The sequence below is a fragment of the Cervus elaphus genome, chromosome X (assembly GCF_910594005.1).
Source record: "Cervus elaphus chromosome X, mCerEla1.1, whole genome shotgun sequence".
In the NCBI taxonomy this organism is placed as follows: domain Eukaryota; kingdom Metazoa; phylum Chordata; class Mammalia; order Artiodactyla; family Cervidae; genus Cervus; species Cervus elaphus.
Genome location: NC_057848.1, coordinates 59,426,838 through 59,449,944, shown reverse-complemented (window position 1 = coordinate 59,449,944; position 23,107 = coordinate 59,426,838). Strand labels below are relative to the sequence as shown.

Sequence of the window (23,107 nt, the reverse complement as noted above, 5' to 3'; positions counted from 1 at the left end):
AATGTGCTCATTACAATTTATTTTTGAAAAGTCATAATCTTTCTATGGAACATAAATAGCAATTTATTAGGCAAAAGCTGAAGCTAGACATGTAGTAACCACTTCTATTTATTCAGATAATTGCCCTCTTTTTCCCAGATGTCAGATGGCAGCATGGAGGTAGAAGAAATTCTGTGGTGTTACATTTCCTTCAGTGGGGAGCAGGCAGTGATCATAGCTGATAACCAGGTGGGTTAGCAGCAGCAGCAATTCGCTTCAAAGGAAGCTTCTAAGACAGTGTCTCATAAGATTTTGGGGGGCCACAGACTCCTTTGAGGTAGTCCTGCAAGCTGTGGAGGGTGAAAAGAATGGCTTTGCAACAGGACAGATCTTTGTTCAAATCCCTGCTATGCTACTTATTTGATGGGTGACCTTCAGCAATTTATTTAAACTCTCAGAGCCTCTCTTTCCTCATCCATAAAGTGCCTGGCACACAGCAAGGACTCAGTAAAAGGCAGCAATTATGTTATTTTAGAATATGATGAAAACTACAGACTGTCCTCGGGGGGAAAAATTCACCTTACATTTTTAGCATGGTGCATACCATCTCAAGGACTTTGCTCACCCGTCAAAGCCATTCTGCCCCTCAGGTTAGAAACCCCTGGTGTAAGGTTTGAAAAGGACATTTGAAGACACCAGAATAATAAAAATAACATTTTCTACTCCTTTAACTATTTTAGGTTGTGTTTTCTTTTGCTTGTTCATTGTATTGGATTATTTGTATACTATGTCCACCAGGAATTAATGAGAATAAGAGGATAGATTATACATCAAAAAGTGTACAAAACAGCAAAATGAATGAGGGCCATCTAACACTTTAACACTTCAGTTAGATTTAGTCATTTACCAGCAAAGTGTAGGAAAGACCATTGCCATTCATTGGCCAGATTAGGCTTTCAAAGACCACCGCTAAGTATATGGATTTAATAGAGCCATACTTCTGGTTCATTCCATCAAAGACAAAGTTACTTGAAACTGCTTTGAGTGAGCTGTTCAGCTTTAACCTACTAGTCCCTAGCTCAGTTTTTGTAAGCAGAGCCAGCCTGGACTTTTCACTTTCATTTTCAAGCCTTTACAACAGAGAAAAACCAAATGCCTTCAGGTAGTAGCTCAAAGGAAGAGCTCTCCTGTTCCTTTGTATTAGTCTGAGCTCAAAGAAATACAGAAAGCTTCCGGAATGTGCCTCTGCCATTAACTCAAACAGTTTCCAGACCATTGGTGAAAATCTATCTCCAGAGTCAGTAAAAGCCCTATTAGGCAAGGATATGGCCCCTAATCCCTCACTACCCCCTCCCAAACCCATAAGAACAGTAAATAATATTCTTCTAAGAATAAATGAACATTTCAGGAAATGAGAAAAAATTCTATCTGTATGCTGTTATCAATGACTTTGCCCACGCTTTGGCTGCTGCTGACGATGATGGAGAAGACTGGATTTGAGAAGTGGGGTCATCCAGAGAAAAACAATCTTAAATTTCCTCCTTAAAACTCGAAAGAAAGAAATACATGTGTAATTCCAAAAACCCAAGTTTCTTACAAGAGTTTCATTCCAAATGGTTCTCCCACATCACCATTGCTTTCAAAGAAAAAATAATTGGTTTACCAATATTATTTCCCACTAAAAGGGATCGGGGTTCTTTGGTAAAATGGCTGAGTCTTGGGCTGAGTGGGAAAAGTACAAGATGAGCCTCTAACACTAATATTGTGCTAGAAACTAAGGAAGTACTCAAAAAATAATGGGAATGTGTCAAAAGGACACAAGAGCCAGATTGAAGGACTCCCACTGGCCAAATCTGGGCCAATCTGAGCATGAAACTAAAAGATAGCGACAGACTGTAACCCGTTGAATAAACTAAGAGTCCATGAGTTCATGCTAATATAAACATATAAACAACCGGAGGAATAAATAAGTAAATGTGGAAGAAGACACTTCCTCACAATAGAATACTAACTAATAAATAAGGGAAAATGATGGAGTTCTAAAAATCATCATTTTGTAGTCACTATAATAATAAGTGATTGAGGCATGAATCATCAATAGATATAAAACTACTGGGTGAAAGTTTAATAAGAACAGGATATTGACATAGTTTCCAAATATCTCCCAGGAAATTACTTAATTACAAAGGAAAAAAATAGTAACTTTGCAGTGGAGAAATCTAACAGTCATTATCAGAAACAATTGATCAAAGTTTCCATCAGCAGTAATGAGACCAATCGGCATCATGAAAGGCAGGGAAAGACAAAGGATCTGTTCCAGATAGAATCTGTAAAGATTCATAACTAAATCAAATGTATGATCTGAATTGGATCCTGGACCAAGTAAAACAAGAGAAATTATTAGGACAATTGGATAAATTTCAATATGGACTATGAATTAGATATTAGTATTGTATCAATGTAAAACTTCCTGATTTTGACCACTGTACTGTGGTTATGTAAGAGAATTTCCTTATTCTCAGGGAATTACACACCGAGATACTAAGGGATTGAAATGAAGTCTTATATCTGCAACTTAATCTCAAATTATTAGGAAATAATTTGTGTGTATGTGTGTGAGGGGGTGGGTGTGAGAGAGAGTGTGTGTGTGGAGTGGGGGAAAATAAGGAGAGTGAGAGGGAGAAAGTTAAAACATATGAGGAAATTGGAACAGTCAGTGAAGTTGGGTAGAGAATATACAGAAATGTTTTGTCCTATTCTTGCGATTTTTCTGTAAATTTGAAATCATATCAAAATACAAAACAGAAAATAACATTTGCTTTAAGTTAAAAGAAAAATGACAAAACTGGGGCTACTTTAGGCCCCTCTGAGGAAGACAGAACCTGAGCCTAGGAGTGGGTTGTTTAGAGTAACGAACAGAAGAGTTCTGTACCATCACTACCTTTGCTAAGAAAGACAATTCATCAGTTACTCACAGCAGTTCAGTTTCACATCAATAGTTGGAATGATCTTGTTGACGAGCCAAACATCTTTTTCCCAACTAAACACATTTCTGTTCAGACACTTCATAAACTCTTCATTTCCCAGGATGTGGTCCCAGAGTTGAAAGTAGCACAAGCTGCTGGTGAACCTAGGAACCAGGCCTTGAACCTGGTCATTACCTTTCTTGAGAAAATGTCCTAGAACCAGAGTCCTATTAGGCGCTAGGTTTTGTGGTTGATCCATAATTATCAGTATCCTTTTCTTATTCAGGAAGAGCTCTAATCTGCCTTTCACACCACTCCATACCAACCATACTGTGTGCCACTGAAATGGAATCAGGTGGTAACAGATGTGAAAGGTCTTGCCAAATTTGTACATGATTAGCTGCTGATGATCTCCCGAGAGTTCAAGTTCTATGTCTTCTCTGCCCAGGAAAGTATTATTAGTAATGTAGGAGAAAGCCATACAATCACTTGATTTGACACTCACAAATCGCAGGTCAAGGCCTACTGTGAATTGACTTAGTTCAGGAATATTGTTGGTCAGGCTTACATATGTGTCAGCTTTGCCATAAAAATCCAGCCTTTTTCCTTTTAGTGAGAGTGCATCTGTTCACATTTGGGGGAAGGGAAAAGAGAAAACAAATGAAATTTCAGTAAGCAAAAAAAATAATTTTAACATCTTCCTTAGCCATAGAGTCAAATCCAGGTTGTACAAGACTATTATGAGTCAATACCGGTGCACATAAGCTGAAAGAGTAGATATAAAAAAAAAAATCACCTCTATTTGACATGTGACTTTATTTTGGCAGAAGAGCTTCTTCCTAATTATATTTAGCCTGGGATAGAATGAAAAGTTAGATTAGTGTTCCCAGAGGCCACAGCACACACCAACTGAACAATCTGGGGGAGGGGGCAGTTAGAAGTGTATGGCTAGTGGTGGGGAGAGGCCAGGAAAAGGCAGCACGGACTTAAAATTTGCTGCACATAATACTCACTCATACAATCAAAAGATGACCATTTCCATCTACCTAACTGCCTTATTATATTCACATTGCAACAGCAATTTATTTCTCCAATGCCTTTCGCTGATCCAAATTACCTGATTTATTCTGCCTCTGGAGATGGCTTCTCACTGAGGCACTGACAGGGGCCTGAAGGATGGACAACACTGGAGCTGCAGGGCTTCTGTTTGCATTCAGGAGGGGTGCAGTGGCACTGCCCGGAGTGCAACCTGATTCCCTCCTACCATTTCTTCACTAAGAGGGCTGCAGCAGCTCTAAGAGGCTCAAGATGGCCATGGACCTGGTTGCCATTGACTTTGGACTCAGACGACCTGGGTTGGAATCCCAGCTCTGACGCTCTTCAGGTAGGTCACTTTGAGCAAGTAACCTAATCTCCCAATGCGTCAATGTTTGCTTCAGTAAAATGGGAATTTAGGGCCACAAAGTTGCATGAATGCACAACCCAGGGTCACCACCAAATAAGTCTCCTACCTATCAGCCTTACAAGATTGATTGAGGATTAAGTGAGATGATGTGTGTTCTCAAACATTACTGAAGGACATGTGCATTGGTCCAGTCTTTCGGCAGGCAATTTGGCAGGATCTATGAAGGACAGAATAAAGGACAGAAATGGTATGGACCTAACAGAAGCAGAAGATATTAAGAAGAGGTGGAAAGAATACACAGAAGAACTATACAAAAAAGGTCTTCATGACCCAGATAATCACGATGGTATGATCACTCACCTAGAGCCAGACATCCAGGAAAGCGAAGTCAAGTGGACTTTAAGAAGCATCACTATGAACAAAGCTAGTGGAGGTGATGAAATTCCAGTGGAGCTATTTCAAATCCTAAAAGATGATGCTGTGAAAGTACTGCACTCAATATGCCAGCAAATCTGGAAAACTCAGGTGTGGCCACAGGGCTGGAAAAGGTCAGTTTTCATTCCAATCCCAAAGAAAAGCAGTGCCAAAGAATGCTCAAACGACTGCACGATTGCACTCATCTCATATGTTAGCAAAATAATGCTCAAAATTCTCCAAGCCAGGCTTTAACAGTACGTGAACCATGAACTTCCAGATGTTCAAGCTGGTTTTAGAAAAGGCAGAGGAACCAGAGATCAAATTGCCAATATCTGCTGGATCATCGAAAAAGCAAGAGAGTTCCAGAAAAACTTCTGCTTTATTGACTATGCCAAAGCCTTTGACTGTGTGGATCACAACAAACTGTGAAAAATTCTTCAAGAGATGGGAACACCAGACCAACTGACCTGCCTCTTGAGAAATCTGTATGCAGTTTAAGAAGCAATAGTTAGAATTGGACATGAAACAACAGACTGGTTCCAAATTGGGAAAGGAGTACATCAAGGCTGTATATTGTCATCCTGTTTATTCAACTTCTATGAAGAGTACATCATGAGAAACACTGGGCTGGAAGAAGCACAAGCTGGAATCAAGATTGCCAGGAGAAATATCAATAACCTCAGATATGCAGATGACACCACCCTTATGGCAGAAGGTGAAGAAGAACTAAAGAGCCTCTTGATAAAAGTGAAAGAGGAGAGTGAAAAAGTTGGCTTAAAACTCAACATGATCTGAGAAAACTAGGATCATGGCATCTGGTCCCATCACTTCATGGCAAAGAGATGGGGAAACAATGGAAACAGTGACAGATTTTATTTTGGGGAGCTCCAAAATCATTGCAGATGGTGACTGCAGCCATGAAAGTAGAAGACTCTTGCTCCTTGGAAGAAAAGCTATGACCAATCTAGACAGCATATTAAAAAGCAGGAACATTACTTTGCCAACAAAGGTCTGTCTAGTCAAGGCTATGGTTTTTCCAGTAGTCGTGTATGGATGTGAGAGCTGGACCATAAAGAAAGCTGAATGCCAAAGAATTGATGCTTTTGAACTGTGGTGTTGGAAAAGACTCTTGAGAGTCCCCTGGACTCCTTACAAGGAGACCCAACCAGTCCATCCTAAAGGAAATCAGTCCTGAATATTCATTGGAAAGACTGATGCTGAAGCTGAAACTCCAGTACTTTGGCCACCTAATAGGAAGAACTGACTCATTTGAAAAGACCCTGATGCTGGGAAAGATTGAAGGTGGGAGGAGAAGGGGACAACAGAGGATGAGATGGTTGGATGGCATCACTGACTCAATGGACATGAGTTTGAGTAAACTCCGGGAGTTGGTGATGGACAGGGAGGCTTGGCGTGCTGCAGTCCATGGGGTCGCTAAGAGTTGGACATGACTGAGTGACTGAACTGAACTGAACAAGGATATTTATTGCAGCATTGTTTGTAATTGAGAAAAAAATAGGAAAATCTCTATGTCTACCAAAAAGTGACTAGTTAATCGTCATCTGTATACAATGGAGTCATAAAACAAAGTAGATGTATAGAGTCATGGAGAGATTTCCAAAGTTTACTATTATGTGAAATGGGAGTTACATAAATGGCGGAAAGTATTATCTATGTGCCAGATCCTATTTCAAAAATAAGAGAAAAGTGTGTGTGCTGGCAAACACTAGAAAAAATCTGAAAGAATATATACCAAACAGATAAGAATGAGTATCTTTAGGTTTGAGGGTTTAGGGGAATTTTTACTTTCTCTGTTATTTATTTCAATGTTTGCAATCTTTATAAATAAGGCATTACATTTCTAATCAGAAAAAAAGATGGATGTGTGGATAAATGATAGATAGAAACCACTTGTGGCCATACTTGGGGTTCTGCAGATAGAGGTAACTTCTGCTTGTGTGTGTGTGTTAGTCACTCAGTCATGTCCGACTGTTTGTGTCCCCATGGACTGTAGCCTGCAAGGCTCCTCTGTCCATGGAATTCTCCAGTCCACAATACTGGAGTGGATTGCCATTTCCTTTTCCAGGGGATCTTCCCAACCCAGGGATCGAAGCCGGGTCTCCTGCATTGCAGGCAGAATCTTTACCATCTGGGCTACTTTGAGCAGAAATGTGGTATAGTGAAATCCATAAAGGCCAGATTCAAGCCCCAGTTTTAACCCTTCCCTAGCTGCATGAACATGGGAAATGAATGCAGGTAAAAGCATTCAAATATTTTAAAATGTCTTACTAAAGTATAGTTGATTTACAATGTTGTTTAGCTTCAGGTGCACAGCAAAGGGATTCAGATACATATATATATATAGAACTGAATACACACACACACATTCTTTTCCAGATTTTTTTCCATTATAGATTATTATAAGACATTGAATATAATTCCCTGTGCTATATGGTTATCTATGCTGCATATAATAGTGTGTATATAGTGTGTACATGTTATTCCTAAATTCCTAATTTATCCCTCTCCCATGTGAAAGCTTTTAAGACAGTATCTGGCACATAGTGAGCACTATATGAATGTTAAATAAACTAACATCACTTCTCTATGTCTCGTTCCTCCATGGTAAAACAGGAGGAATAATGACCTACCTTGGAGGGATGTTATGAAAGTAGATGCACAAAACCACAATGAGGTACCATTACATACCAGTCAGGATGGCTGCTATCCAAAAGTCTACAAGCAATAAATGCTGGAGAGGCTGTGGAGAAAAGGGAACCCTCTTACACTGTTGGTGGGAATGCAAACTAGTACAGCTGCTATGGAGAACAGTGTGGAGATTCCTTAAAAAACTGGAAATAGAACTGCCATATGACCCAGCAATCCCACTGCTGGGCATACACACTGAGGAAACTAGATCTGAAAGAGATACATGCACCCCAATGTTCATTGCAGCACTGTTTATAATTGCCAGGACATGGAAGCAACCTAGATGCCCATCAGCAGACGAATGGATAAGGAAGCTATGGTACATACACACAATGGAATATTACCCAGCCATTAAAAAGAATTCATTTGAATCAGTTCTAATGAGATGGATGAAACTGGAGGCCATTATACAGAGTGACATAAGCCAGAAAGAAAAACACCGATACAGTATACTAACACATATATATGGAATTTAAAAAGATGGTAAAGATAATCCCATATGCAGGACAGAAAAAGAGACACATATGTACAGAACAGACTTTTGGACTCTGTGGGAGAAGGCGAGGGTGGGATGTTCTGAGAGAACAGCACTGAAATAAGTATACTATCAAGGGAGAAACAGATCACCAGCCCAGGTTGGATGCACCAGACAAGTGCTCAGGGCTGATGCACTGGGAAGACCCAGAGGGATGGGATGGGGAGGGAGGTGGGAGGGGGGATCGGGATGGGGAACACATGTAAATCCATGGCTGATTCATGTCAATGTATGGCAAAAACCACTACAATATTGTAAAGTAATTAGCCTTCAACTAATAAAACTAAATGAAAAAAAAAAGAGAAAGTAGATGCAATAAGTAACAAGTTCAGGCAATAACTAACGCTTCAGTCACATATGTGAGAAAGTTGATAAACTGTAAAGCCCCATGTAAATGTCAGCTGCCCTGTTTGCCATTGTTATCATGAGAGGTCTCTTCTCCCACCAGCTCTTTCACGCCCTCACACATGCAAGCACATCCACACTGAGCCCTTTCTGCAGCCTCCACGCCCCAAGTAGGGCTCCAAGGAGGCCGGGCTCTGATGAGGTGGGACAGGAGCTTTGTCCTTCTGTTTGGCCAGCCAACCAGCATTCTCTGCTGGGCCTCTCCAGTGCCTGCTTCAAAGCCACTTGTGTCTTTGCATATGATTAAACTATCCACTGCAGATGTCTGCTTGGATGCTGCCATCTGTTCCCTGGCAATTTTCAAGTTCAAATTGCATGATTGCTCCCCTGAAGTGTGTTCTCTCTTGATTTGGCTCCTCTGTGTCTCTTCGCCTCTACCCTCTGTTTCCTTTTATTTTAAATTACATTTATTGTTTCTCCCACTTCAAAAAAAAGAAGTGTTTTTTCCATTATAAAAGTGATACTGTACATGCTTTTTAAAAGAAAAAAATGGGAAGTATTAGAAAGTAAAAAGATAACAAAGTCAGCCAGTGTCCCACCACCCAGAGACAACCACTGTAAACATTTTACAATATTTGCTTTGTTCCATACATGGTTTTTGCTTGTTTCTTTGTTACTGAGAACATATTGTGTGAAAAATGTGGTGCCCTGCTTTCCTCACTTAACATTATGACATATGTGTTCTCCATGTTAGGAAAACCCTATCATAAACCTCATTTCAGTGACAAAGTTACAGCCACCAGGAGTACCAGGCACCATTGTATTTGTTTTGATAAAACACATATAACATAAAATTCACCATTTTACTCATTTTAAAGTGTACAATTCAGTGACATTTAATACATTCACAATGGTGTACAAACATCTCTATTATCTATTTCCAGAACTTTTCATCACTCCCAAAGGAAACCCTGTACCAGTTAAGCAGTCACTCTCCTCAGCTTGGCCCCTGGCAACCACTAATCTGCTTTCTGTCTCTGTGGATTTGCTTATTCTAGACAGTTCATACAAATGAAATCATACAATGTGGCTTTTTGTGTCTGGCTTATTTCACTTAGCATAATGTCTTAAAGGTTCATCCATGTCATAGCATGTGTCAGTACTTCATTCTTTTATATGGCTGAATAATATTCCATTGCATGGGTATACCACATTTTAAAAATTAATCTATTAATGGGGCGTCTGCACATCTTGTGAGAACTTGAACAGCCTATGTGACCTGGGCTAAGCAAAAGTTGGGTCTCTTTTTCGTGGCGCCTCGGAGCCTGTTGGCTGCTTCAGAATGAAGCTGAGCATCTCTTTCCCGGCCACTGGCTGCCAGAAGCTCATTGAAGTGGACGATGAACGAAAACTTCGTACCTTCTACAAGAAGCGTATGGCCACAGAAGTTGCTGCTGACATTCTGGGTGAAGAATGGAAGGGTTACATGGTCCAAATCAGTGGCGGGAACGATAAGCAGGGTTTCCCCATGAAGCAGGGTGTCTTGACCCATGGCCGAGTTCACCTGCTACTGAGTAAGGGGCATACCAAGGAGGACTGGAGAGACAAAGTGCAAATCTGTACGGGGTTGCATTGTGGATGCCAATCTGAGTGTTCTCAATTTGGTCATCGTGAAAAAAGGGGAGAAGGATATTCCTGGACTCACTGATACTACAGTGCCTCGTCGCCTGGGTCCCAAAAGAGCTAGCAGAATCCGCAAACTTTTCAGTCTCTCTAAAGAAGATGATGTCCGCCAGTATGTTGTGTGAAAGCCCCTAAACAAAGACGGTAAGAAACCTAGGACTAAAGCACCCAAGATTCAGCGTCTCGTGATTCCACGAGTTCTGCAACACAAACACTGACACGTATTGCTCTGAAGAAACAGCGTACTAAGAAAAACAAAGAAGAGGCTGCAGAATATGCTAAACTTTTGGCCAAGAGAATGAAGGAGGCCAAAGAAAAACGGCAGGAACAGACTGCCAAGAGACGGAGGCTGTCCTCTCTGAGAGCTTCTACTTCTAAGACTGAGTCCAGTCAAAAATGAGATGTTCTAAGAGTAACAAATAAATAAGATCAGACATAAAAAAAATCTATTAATGGATATTTGGGTTGTTTCTACCTTTTGGCTATTATGAATAGTGCTGCTATGAACTTTCATGCTATTTGTTGTGCTTGAACATGTTTTCATTGCTTTTGTGCGTATACCTAGGAGTGGGTCATATAGTAATTTTATGTTTAACTTACTGAGTAACAGCCAAACTGTTTTCCACCGGCAATCTATGAGGGTTCCAACTTTACCTCCTTGCCAACCATTGTTTTCTGGGGTTTAAAAAATATTATAGCCATCCGACAGGGTGTGAGTGGCATATCATTGTGAGTTTGATTTGCATTTCCCTAACGACTAATGCAGAGAAGGCAATGGCACCCCACTCCAGTACTCTTGCCTGGAAAATCCCATGGATGGAGGAGCCTGGTGGGCTGCAGTCCATGGGGTCACTAAGAGTTGGACGCGACTGAGCGACTTCACTTTCACTTTTCATTTTCATGCATTGGAGAAGGAAATGACAACCCACCCCAATGTTCTTGCCTAGAGAATCCCAGGGACGGGGGAGCCTGGTGGGTTGACGTCTATGGGGTCGCATAGAGTCGGACACGACTGAAGTGACTTAGCAGCAGCAGCAACGACTAATGATATTGACCATCTTTTCATGTGTTTGTTGGCTATTTACATATCTTCTTTGGCGAAAAGTCTATTGAAGTCCATTGCCCATTTTTAAAAATGGGTTGTCTTTTTATTGTTGAGTTATAAGCACTCTTAATGTATTCTGTGTACTAGGACCTTATGAAATATGTTGAAATAGATGACCTGCATATATTTCCCCTTCTGTAGGCTCTTTTTTTCTTCTTCTTTTCTTTTTTGGCCATGCCATGGAGCATGTAGGATCTTAGTTCCCCAACTAGGGATAGAACTCATGTCCCCTGCAACAAAATTGCAGAGTCCTAACCACAGAACTGCCAGGGGCTTCCTGGGTGGTGCTAGAGGTAAAAAATCTGCCTGCCAATGCAGGAGATGCAAGAGATGCAGGTTCGGTTCCTGGGTTAGGAAGATCCCCTGGAGGAGGACATGGCAACCCACTCCAGTATTCTTGCCTGGAAAATTCCATGGATAGAGGAGCCTGGAAGGCTACAGTCCATGGGATTGCCAAGAGTCAAATACTGAACACAGCACAGCAACCACTGAACTGCCAGGGAAGTCCCTGTGGGCTGTCTTTTAACTTTCTTGATAATGTCTTTTGATGCACTGAAGATTTTAATTTTGATGAAGTATAATTTACCTATTTTTCTTTTGTTCTTGTTCTTTTGGTGTCATTTCTAAAAATCTACTGTCAAATCTACTCCAAGGTCATGATGATTTACCTCTATGCTTTCTAATAAAAATTTTATAGTTGTAGTTCTTATATTTAGCTCTTTCATCCATGTTAATTTTTGTATATGGTATGAACTTTATTCTTTTACCTGTGTTTACATGTATTTTTGTGTATACAATGGGTATATGTTTGTATATCCAGTTTTCCCATCACTTTTTGTTGAAGATTACTTTTCCTCATTGAATGGTCTTGGTACCCTTGAGACCATTCAATGAGGAAAAAGTAATTAATTGACCAGATGTGTATGGGTTTCTTTCTGGATTCTAATTCTGTTCCATTAATCCATGTCTATCCTTATGCCAATAAGGTATTGTTTTGATCATTGTAGCTTTGTAAGCTTTTAAATCAGGAGGTATGAGTCTTCTAATTTTGTTCTTTTTCAAGGGTGTGTTGCCTATTCAGTGCTCCTTGCAACTCCATATGAATTGTGGGATCTGTTATTCCATATTTGTAAAAAAAGAGCATTGGAATTTTGATAGGGTTTGCATTGAATCTAGAGATCTCTTTGGGGTATATGCTATCTTAATATTAAATCTATAAACATGGGAGCTTTTCCATTTATTTAGGTCTTCTTTATTTTAGCAGTGTTTGTGGTTTAAGTGTAGAAATCTTTCACCTACTTGGTTAAATTTATTCCTAGGCATTTTATTCTTTTAGATAGTATTGTAAACAAAATTGTTTTCCTAATTTCATTTCAGATGCTCATTGCTGGTGCATAGAAATATGACTAATTTGTGTATGTTGATATTGTATCCTGCAACTTTACTGAGTATCTTTGCTAACTTAAATATCCTTTTTTTTTTATTCCTGAGGATGTTCTTTATGTAAGATTATACTATCTGTGAATATAGTTTTACTTTTTCTTTCCAGTTTGGATGTCTTGTTTCTTTTTCTTGCCCAATTGCTTTGACTAGAACTTCCAGAATAATATTGAATAGAAGTGGTGAAAATGGATATTCTAGTATTGTTCCTCATCTAAAGGAAAAGCTTTCAGTTTTTCACCATTAAAAATTATGTTCACTATGGGGTTTTCATAGACCCTTTACAAGTTGAGGAAGTTATGTCCTATTTCTAGTGTGTTGAATGCTTTTATCATGAAAGGGTGTTGGATTTTTTCAAATACTTTTTCGACATCAATTAATATGATCATGTGTCTTTTCCCTTCAATCTATTCATGCAGTGTATTGTACTGATATGTTAATTTTATATGTTGAACCACCTTTGCATTCCTGACATAAATTCCACTTGTCAGGGTAGATAATCCTCTTAATATGCAACTGGATTTTGTCTGTTAGTATTTTGTTAAGAATTTTTGCATCTGAGACAGGGTGCTCAGGGCCGGGGCACTGGGATGACCCTGAGGGATGGGATGGAGAGGGAGGTGGGAGGGGGGTTCAGGATGGGGAACACATGTACACCCATGGCTGATTCATGTCAATGTATGGCAAAAACCACTACAATACTGTAATTAGCCTCCAATTAAAATAAATTAATTAATTAAAAAAAGAATTTTTGCATCAAAATTCATATGGGATATTGATCTGTATTTTCTTTTCTCAGGATGTCTTTATCTATCAGCTACCATTTTTAAACTCTCTAGCAGATTGATATAGCAAGATCATGCCCCAGGTCTTTCTCTAGCAGAGCCTGAGGGAAAATAATATTCTTGCCACAATAGTTATTCAGTATGTAATTTTGTTTTTTGCTAAATTCCAAAGCTTGGCCTGATGATGTCAAGTTTAAGCAATTTTTAAGCAGAATTGAATTCACTGAGCACTAAACAATGCCAGTTTCCCCCAGAATGCTCCTGCTTTTTATTATCTGATTTTCAGAGCAGTGGTATAACTGGAGCCTTGGCCCCTACTGCCAGTTTCCAGTGCCCAGCATAACGATTGGCACATAGTAGGTCCTTTATTGCTATATACTGAATACAATGGTTGTGCCCTGTATTAGGGCACTGAGTTGGAAGCTAACAAGTGGATAGATGGAGGGCTGTCCATTGTGCAAAAGTTATCAGCGATGCGGGTGAAGCATCCGGCATAGGATGACAAATTCTGAACTACAAACTGAACTTGTGTGCCCTGCCCTCTGTTTTAGAAAATCTTTGGCAAAATATCAGGAGAGAGTTCACTCTCCCTATCAGACCCCAAAAGTAACAAACACATTCATTGTAAAAGTCAGTGAGGGAATTCGTTGGCAGACCAGTGGTTAGGACTTGGTGCTGTCACTGCTGTGACCCAGGTTTAATCCCTGGTCGAGGAACTAAGGTCCTGCAAGTAGCACAGCCAAAATTAAATAGATGATAGATAGATAGACAAATTTTAAAAAATAAAATAAGTAAAAGACAGTGAATAAAAATTCTAGGGACTTTCCTGGTGGTCCAGTGATTGAGAATCCACACTTCCACTGCAGGGGGCACGGGTTAGACCCTGCGTTGAGGAACAGGACCCTACATGCCATGTGGCCACACACACAAAAAAATTAGAACCCTAAGAGGTAGATAATCAGAATGATTTTTTTCAGCAAAGTCCCTTTGTTTTCTGAAGACAGGATTAGTAATCATCAGATATATTCTATACTTGCTTTCCTGTCCTCTCTTGGTAAAGATTCTCCTTGAACTGTTAAAGTGTTTCTAAGGTTAGGGGACTGAGATTTCAGGAACACTGCTCTGCACCATCTTAGGAGGAGTGAACAAATGGGGTTCCTCCCTGGCTAGGCACTGTGGGCATGACCTGGTCACTGTTTACCCCCCATAAAAAAACTTGCTTTCCTCTACACAAGAGTTCTGATCCAGAGACCCTGACCGAGTGTCTGAGTGGAATAAGTTGCCAGGGAGCTGTAAGCAAAGTACCATAAACAACAGAAATGTATTGTCTCACAGTTCCGGAGGCTAGAAGTCTGAGGTCAAAGTGTAGGCAGGGTCGTTTCCTTCTGAGGCCCCTGAGGGAAAAATCTGTTCCTGGCCTCTCTCCTAGTTTCTGGTGGTTTACTGGCAATATGGGGTGTTCCGTGGCTTCTGCTGCATCACCCTAATTTCTGCCTTTATCCTCTCATGGCTTTCTTCTTGTGTGCCTGTCTGTGTCCAAATGTCCCCTTTGTATAAGGACCACCAGTCATATTGGATTAGGGGTCCATACTACTACAGTATAACTTCATCTTTTTAATAATGTACTAATTACGTTTGTAATGACCCTATTTCCAAACATGGTCACATTCTCAGGTGCTGAGGGTTAAGACTTCAACATATGAATTGTGGGAGGGATACAATTCAACTCATAATACTGTGTAAGTTTCAAAGCCCAGCTAACCACCTGGCAATACCTCCTGTCCAAGGAGGGGCAGGAATCAGAGCTGATTTGAGGGAAGGGGCTCCCTAGAGTCGTTGGTTGTACCAATCCTGTAAAGAATCTGCCAATTCTGAAGGTAAATATTCTGCCAAGGGTATACCATGCCTGCCTCAATGAAGGAAATGTCATTACTCATAAAAGGGCTCTTCTGGCTCTCAGTACACAAATCTTTGCAAAATAATATCCAAGAGCATTGAAAAATTTAGTAGCCCAGCCTTGGCTGTTTAAGTAGATATAGTAGATACATGCTGGATACTGGGGAGCTCCATGACCCACATCACTGTGGCCATCATGTAGACAACCATCCACATGATGATGGCTACTGCCATCTACTGCCTATACTTCCCTCTGGTCTTGTGAGCAACCAACTATTCTTTAGATAAACCCTTGTACACTGTTTATGAGATTGCAAATTGGTGCAGTCGCTATGGAAAACAGTGTGGAGCTCCTCAAAAAACTAAAAATAGAGTTACCATATGACCCAGCAATTCCACCATCTGGTATATATTTGGAAAAAATGAAAACACTGATTAGAAAAGATACATGCACCCAGTGATCAAAGTAGCACTATTCACATAGCCAAAATATGGAAGGAACCTAAGTGTCCACTGACAGATGAACAGATAAAGAAGATGTGGTACTTATGGTACTATTTCCAAACTGAACTTTAATACTGATACAGCTTAATGAGGCAAAGGTATCCTAACAATGTTGGTATTACTAATATTTTGATATTATTGACAATAATATTTTATATAAGTATTAACATTTTTTAAAAGATGTGTATATATACACTCATATACACACAATGGAATATTATGCATCCATAAAAAGAATGAAATTCAGCCACTTGCAGCAACTCAGATGGACCTAGAGAATATTATGTTTAGTGAAATAAGTCAGACAGAGAGAGATACAGTATGATATCATTTATACATGGACTCTAAAAAGTAACATAAATGAATGTATATGCAAAACAGACTCATAGATATAGGAAATAGACAAGCAGTGGAGGAAGGGATAATATAGGAGTAGGGTATTAATTACACATTATCATGTACAAAATAAGCTACAAGGATATATTATATAGCACAGGCAATTCTAGTCATTATCTTGTAATAACTCTTAATGGATTATAATCTGTAAAAATATTGTCACTATGCTGTACAGCTGAAACTAATATAATACTGTAAATCAATTATACTTCAATAAATTTTAACTAATTAAAACAGATGGTATACTAACCTGGAACTTTACATATAGAAAAAAATTTCCTACCATCAATGAATAAATTTGCCCCCTACAAATGTAAAAACAAAAATGAAAAAAACAGATCTTCCATATACAGAAGCATCCAACTTTGAGCCTCATTTCTCTCACCAGTCCAGTCACAGAGTTATCCAACATGGCCTCTCCTCCAGACCATGTATGTGGCTTTCCAAGAGGCAGAGGAATCACCTTACAAAGGTAATGAGATTGTCCCTTCAAATCTTGCATCCAAGGCCCAGTCTCACTCAACAAAATAGATATTCTTATTCATAAAGCCAGAAGCATCCTGGAACATTCATTTACTCAACAATGATGGTCATTGAGCCCTGATTATGTGGCAGTGTTGGAATACAGTGATTGAGTGAACACATTGTCCACACCAAGTCCCTGGCCTTAACATTCCATAGAGAGAGAGAGACAATCACTCAACAAGAGAATTACGAACTCTAAACTGTGCTCTGAAGGAAATTAAAAGGCTGATGAGCTAGAAAGTGGGGGAGGGTGGATCAGGAATGCTTACATTCAATCAGACAGTTAAGGATGACCTCTCTGAAGAAGAGTCACGTTAGTCCTAGGAGATGAAAAAGAGCTAGGGTTACAAAGATGTGAAGTAAGAGCAACCCAGACATGGGTAATAGTATGTGCAAAGGCCTTGAGATGGGACTGTGCTGGCCACACTCGAGGACTAGGAAGGTGTGTCTGGAGTGAGAGAGAGGAAGTGTGGTAGGAAATGAGGCCCAAGAGGCACTGGGAAACCAGACCATGCAGCGCTCTTTAGGGCTAATTACAAGAGTATCCTAACTGTGATGGAGATGGACTGACAAGTTTTGAGTAAGAGTGACTGACTTAGTACTTTAAAGGCTTTCTCTGATTGCTCTGTTGAGAACAGGCTATCAAAGAGCAAAAGTAAAAGCTGGGACCGACAAGTCCATTCCCTGTGTCTGCGTCTCTATTCCTGCCCTGAAAATAGATAGCTAGTGGGAAACAGCTGGACAGCACAGGGAGCGCAGCTGTGATGACCTAGAAGGGTGGGATGGGGGATGGTGGGAGGGAGGTTCAGGAGGGAGGGGATATATGTACACTTATGGCAGATTCACTTTGTTGTACAGCACAAACTAATACAACATGGGAAAGCAATTATACTCCAATTTTAAAAAAATAAAAAATTGTTTTTAAAAAGCAGGGAGCCCAGCAGCTATTTCTGCGTTATTCTTTCCCTTCTCTTTCCCCTTTCCCCTCCATTCTGCAGCCATTCGGTTCCTGACCTCAATCTTCACTCCCTCCTTGCTGGCGCTGCTCTCACCCTTTAGGGCTTATGACAGATTTGATTTCTTCTTCTTGACCCTTGATATTCTCTCCATGGATGTGGTTTTCCTCCATACTCTGGCCTCATCCAGTGATGGCATCTGAATCACCTTCTGCCCGATCTAGGCTTGACCTCACCCTGTCTCCCACGAAGACCCTCACAGTCGGGAAGCTGGAGACTCATCTGAAGTCCGATGGGGAGTGAACCTGAGTTACACCACTGTTTCAAGAACCGATTTTTTCCCCAGGAAAAAATGATGAATTTCTCACCAATTGAAGGACAATGAAAACTAATTGTTGGATAACCTAAAAGAAACATTGTCTTTTTTTTTTTTATATTGTAGTGGTTTTAGTCATACATTGACATGAATCAGCCATGGATTTACATGTATTCCCCATCCCGATCCCCCCTCCCACCTCCCTCTCTACCCGAACCCTCTGGGTCTTCCCAGTGCACCAGCCCGAGCACTTGTCTCATGCATCCAACTTGGGCTGGTGATCTGTTTCACCCTAGATAATATACATGTTTGAGGTACCATTACACGCCAGTCAGGATGGCTGCTATCCAAAAGTCTACAAGCAATAAATGCTGGAGAGGCTGTGGAGAAAAGGGAACCCTCTTACACTGTTGGTGGGAATGCAAACTAGTACAGCCACTATGGAGAACAGTGTGGAGATTCCTTAAAAAACTGGAAATAAAACTGCCATATGACCCAGCAATCCCACTGCTGGGCATACACACCGAGGAAACCAGATCTGAAAGAGACATGTGTACCCCAATGTTCATCGCAGCACTGTTTATAATTGCCAGGACATGGAAGCAACCTAGATGCCCATCAGCAGAAGAATGGATAAGGAAGCTGTGGTACATATACACCATGGAATATTACTCAGCCATTAAAAAGAATTCATTTGAATCAGTTCTAATGAGATGGATGAAACTGGAGCCCATTATACAGAGTGAAGTAAGCTAGAAAGATAAAGACCAATACAGTATACTAACACATACATATGGAATTTAGAAAGATGATAACGATAACCCTATATGCAAAACAGAAAAAGAGACACAGATGTACAGAACAGACTTTTGGACTCTGTGGGAGAAGGCGAGGGTGGGATGTTTCGAGAGAAACATTGTCTTGATTCATGAATTTGAAGGTTTAAAATCAATACATCTATTGTAATTTTCATTGATTAATGACATTCCTCACAAAACCCATTCTAATCTTCAACTTTTTCTTCCATGACTTCACTAAAGACTTCTAGGTCCCTCTATTCCTAGATTCCTCTTTACCCACCACACACACAAAATCCACTTAGAGTTTGTGTCACACACACCACCACCATACAGGGGTTCAAAGTTTTATAAGTTCAAACTGCATTAATTTATTAAATCAACAAATATGTACTGACTGCCTCAGCTGTGTGTCAAGACCTATGCTGGATGCTTTGGATAAAGAAACAAGACAAACATCCTGCCTTTGAGGAAACTGGGAAAAGATAAATCAACATCTTAGCAAGCAGTCAAGGCCAGGCGACCGCGTTGTCACTGTGACCCCTAGATCCAATTTCAAGCTTCATTATAAGAAACAGAGTTTCCCATCAGGCCCTGCACACAGTCAGTGTTTGTTGCTGATGGTGACGATGATTTGGTATTTTTCCAGAAGATTGGCTCTCAAATCTGAGGGCCATTCCAATTAAACCCGAAATATATTTCATCAAGGAATTGTCACTCATTGGCATGTATGGCCTTTTAGCTAAAGACTGATGTGCTAAATGAGCAATGTTATCTTACTGAATTCACTTAACATGGATGACATTGCAGTCTTCCAAAATGATCTCATTCTTAAGTCTCCAAATTACCAGCTACTGCAGTTCAACTGTCTCAATCATCTATTTGCTGCAGAATAGAAATAAAGACAGAATATATCTCTGTTCTGATCACAGTCTAGTCAAGGGTTGGGCCTCCTGGATCAGATACATGTTCCTCACCGTGAATCAGTGACCAGCTTTTGGCACACCTCAACTTTCCCATGTGTATTCTATGATTGTTGCTATATATAATAAAAGAGATAGGAAGATGACATCATAATGCTTCAGGGAGCTTTAAATAAAGCATTATGCATAAAAGAAAACAGTCTAAAAGTAAAACCAAAACTTCAGTTTGGTGCGGATTGGCACCCAAATGGCATTTCAGAGTTTCATTACGAAATGTCAAAGACAGCAGTAGTCCAAGCTGTTGTCTACTCGAGGCCAGTTCTCCATCCATCACAGGTAATCCTGAGTGAGCGGATTCACTTGCTGAAGCTCCAACTTGTCCTATAGCCATATGAACCAACAGGAAGCCGTTAAGAGGCAACCCAACAATTTGTCAAATACTTTATTTCGATAACCTACTGTCCACGAGATATTGAAAGAGTCCATAAGAATACATTTTCTTACCTGAGAGAAAGATAAAACTCGACATGAGAATGGTTCCATAAAGCTTCTGATATATAATGTCAGAAGTCAGTTCTTTCATTGTTTAAACCTGCAATCAAAAAACCAGAAATAAGCTGAGCTCAGAGTCAGAACAAATGATTTCCAAGCGCATGTGACTATACTTGTCCTTCGCATCCCACACAAGACTTTGCCTATTGCTCAAAGCCAACATTTGTTGTTGCTGTCTAGTCACTCAGTCGTGTCTAACTCTTGTGACCCCATGGACTGTAGCCCACTGGGTTCCTCTGTCCATGGGATTTCCCAGGCAAGAATACTGGAGTGGGTTGCCATTTCCTTCTCAAGGATCCCGCCCCAGGAATCGAACCTGCATCTCCTGCATTGGTGGGAGAGTTCTTTACCACTGGGCCACTAGGGAAACCCAAAACTGACATAGTCAGCCACAACACTTGTCTGAGTTATGCAGCTTGGCTGCCACCTCATCGACTGATTTATTTGCATATCCACTTAACACATTTTATTGAGTGCCTACTATGTGTCGACACTGTGTTACACACTGAGAATACAGTGCTGAAAAGATAAGACAGAGATACCTGCTCTCATGGGGCAGATAGCCCAGAGGGGAACTCAGTCATTAAATGTATAATTACAAAAGGTGATGTATTCAACCTTTTGTCTTTAAATCTCAGAAACTGTTTTTTTTAAAATTGGAGTACAATTGCTCTACAATGTTATTTTCTGCTACATAACAAAGTGAATCAACTATGCTGCTAAGTCACGTCAGTAGTGTCCGACTCTGTGCGACCCTATAGACGGCAGCCCACCAGGCTCCCATCCCTGGGATTCTCCAGGCAAGAATCAACTATATGTATACATATATCCCCTCCCTCTAGAGCCGCCCCCACCCTCCCCAGAGGTGATATATTCAACCTTAATGCACACAACTTCAACCCAATTTGCCGTTTTAGTGATCCTAAACTTTTTGGAGCAAGCATTATGCAAGATCTGATAGACAAAAGTAACTCATCAAATCATTGCTATTTCTAAAAGCACATCTGTTTAGAGAAGCCTGACTCTCTTCTTACGTTGACTCACCTTCTCTCCTTAAATAATCATAACTAAAGCTGCTTACTTGGGAAACATACTGGAAGTCCCCCTTGCTCCAACCGAAAGCGGTATTAAAACTACAAATCCTATGGAAACTATTACAGAAGCTTGGCAGTAAGGCACTGGTGGGTATTTTCTGATTTTAAATAAAATACACTTCTGAATGATTTACCACTGATTTTAACATTTTTTCTATAGAATAAGCCAGCAACATATTGTATTTCTTTCCACTTCTAAACAGGGTTTGGAGTGAATAGACTCACTTTATATTTAAAGTAACAGAAGCCAATTAGGAAACCGAATGAGTCTTGGGCGTGCTATGAGCACCAGCCATTAATAAAGCTCTTCATATTTACCAAGTGTGCTACTGCTATTTTCATTAGAATAATAAGGGAATTTGTATGACTTGGATGGATTTTCTAAACTACAAGCTTAGAAGTAAGGGGCTGTCTAAATCTTTTATGACTTGAGAGATGAAATGCAGTTTAAATTTCCCGTGCTGGAAGAGGATCCGACTGAGAATCCGTAACTAGCTTTGAGACTGTATTGCTTATTGCCGTTCCTTCATTTTCCTGGGCCTCAGTTTCCTTATCTGTAAAAATGGAGATAATAATCTGCCTATTTCCCAGAGCTGCTACAAAAGAGGATCAAATGAGGTGATATTTCAAAGGCAATTTTCAAAGTATAAAGTGCTATAGAAATGGATATGATTGCTATCTATAAAATGGAATTTTCAGCAGCAAACAATCCAATTTATACCTTCCTTGCATTTCCTCTAAACTTTTATAACAATTTCAAGGTATATTTCAGAAACTTACCTCGCACCCCATAAATAAACCATGGAACATTCATACTACAGAATACTATGCAGTCATTAAAAGGAATAAGGTAAGTCTCTATGTTTATTAGGCATGAAAGGTGGGTTGGAGGAGGGGGGCTGAGGACTGAGGATTTTTCCTTTGTATACCATACAATTCTGTACTGCTTGATTCTTTCATAATTAGCATATATTACCTATATAATTTTGAAAAGTGAAGGAAAGGAGAAAGAAAAGGAGGGAGGGAGAGAGGAAAGGAGGGGAAACAGGAAGGAAGGGGACGACAGAGATAGGAAGGAAGAATGGGAATGAAAGGGGTTTCTTGTATGCCTCATACCATTCTGTACTGTTTACAGTGATCCTGCATTACTTTCATATTTTTTTTTAAAAGAAGGAAAGAAGGAAAGGAAGAAAAGGGCAAGAGAGAAGAGAGGGTAGAAATGAAAGACTTTTATGTCTCATACAATTACATGCAATTTGGTTTTTATGATGAATATCTGTTACTTTTGTAGTTTAAAGACATTTAAAGGAAGGTGAAAGAGAGAGAAGGAAGGAAGGAAGACACTTACCTGAGGACTAGACTCCCTTAGCCTCCCACCCCTGTGTCACTGTGGAGTCCAGAAGACGAGTTTGCTTTTCCAATGACTAAATCTGGTTTCTGAATCCCTACATTTGATGTGAAATGAGACAAGCAAAAAATAAATAAATAAAAAAGCAGGAGGCTCATTATCTGCTGGCCATGCCTCAGTCACCTTCTTCTGTGGATTAGATCAGCCTCTCTGCTCTTAGCTTTATGGGGCTTGTTGATTGGGCACATCCCCTTCTTGTGGCTGGTAGCACGTCATGGGGCTGCTCTCCCAAGCATGAAAGCAGTAGGAGTAAAGTTCTCAGGTATATTACAATAACCCATTAACTTGAGGGCTCTTTCCCAGTTTTCAGCAACAATTATCTTCAGTTGCCAGTTGATTATGGTTTTGGTAAACTAGATCTATTAAATAGA

General features: G+C 40.1%; 1 protein-coding gene and 1 pseudogene across 1 annotated transcript in view; one reads left to right on the top strand and one right to left on the bottom strand.

Moving 5' to 3' along the window:
* Positions 1 to 22,833, bottom strand: part of ADGRG4 (adhesion G protein-coupled receptor G4) — a 115,896-nt gene extending 93,063 nt beyond the window's left edge. Inside the window, 3 exon segments of the mRNA XM_043897377.1 lie at positions 2,955 to 3,569; positions 20,187 to 20,274; positions 22,677 to 22,833. Coding sequence (XP_043753312.1) covers positions 2,955 to 3,569; positions 20,187 to 20,211 — 640 coding nt within the window. The 5' untranslated portion in view covers positions 20,212 to 20,274; positions 22,677 to 22,833.
* Positions 9,699 to 10,476, top strand: LOC122689672 (annotated as a pseudogene).
* Positions 22,834 to 23,107: the final 274 nt, after the last annotated feature.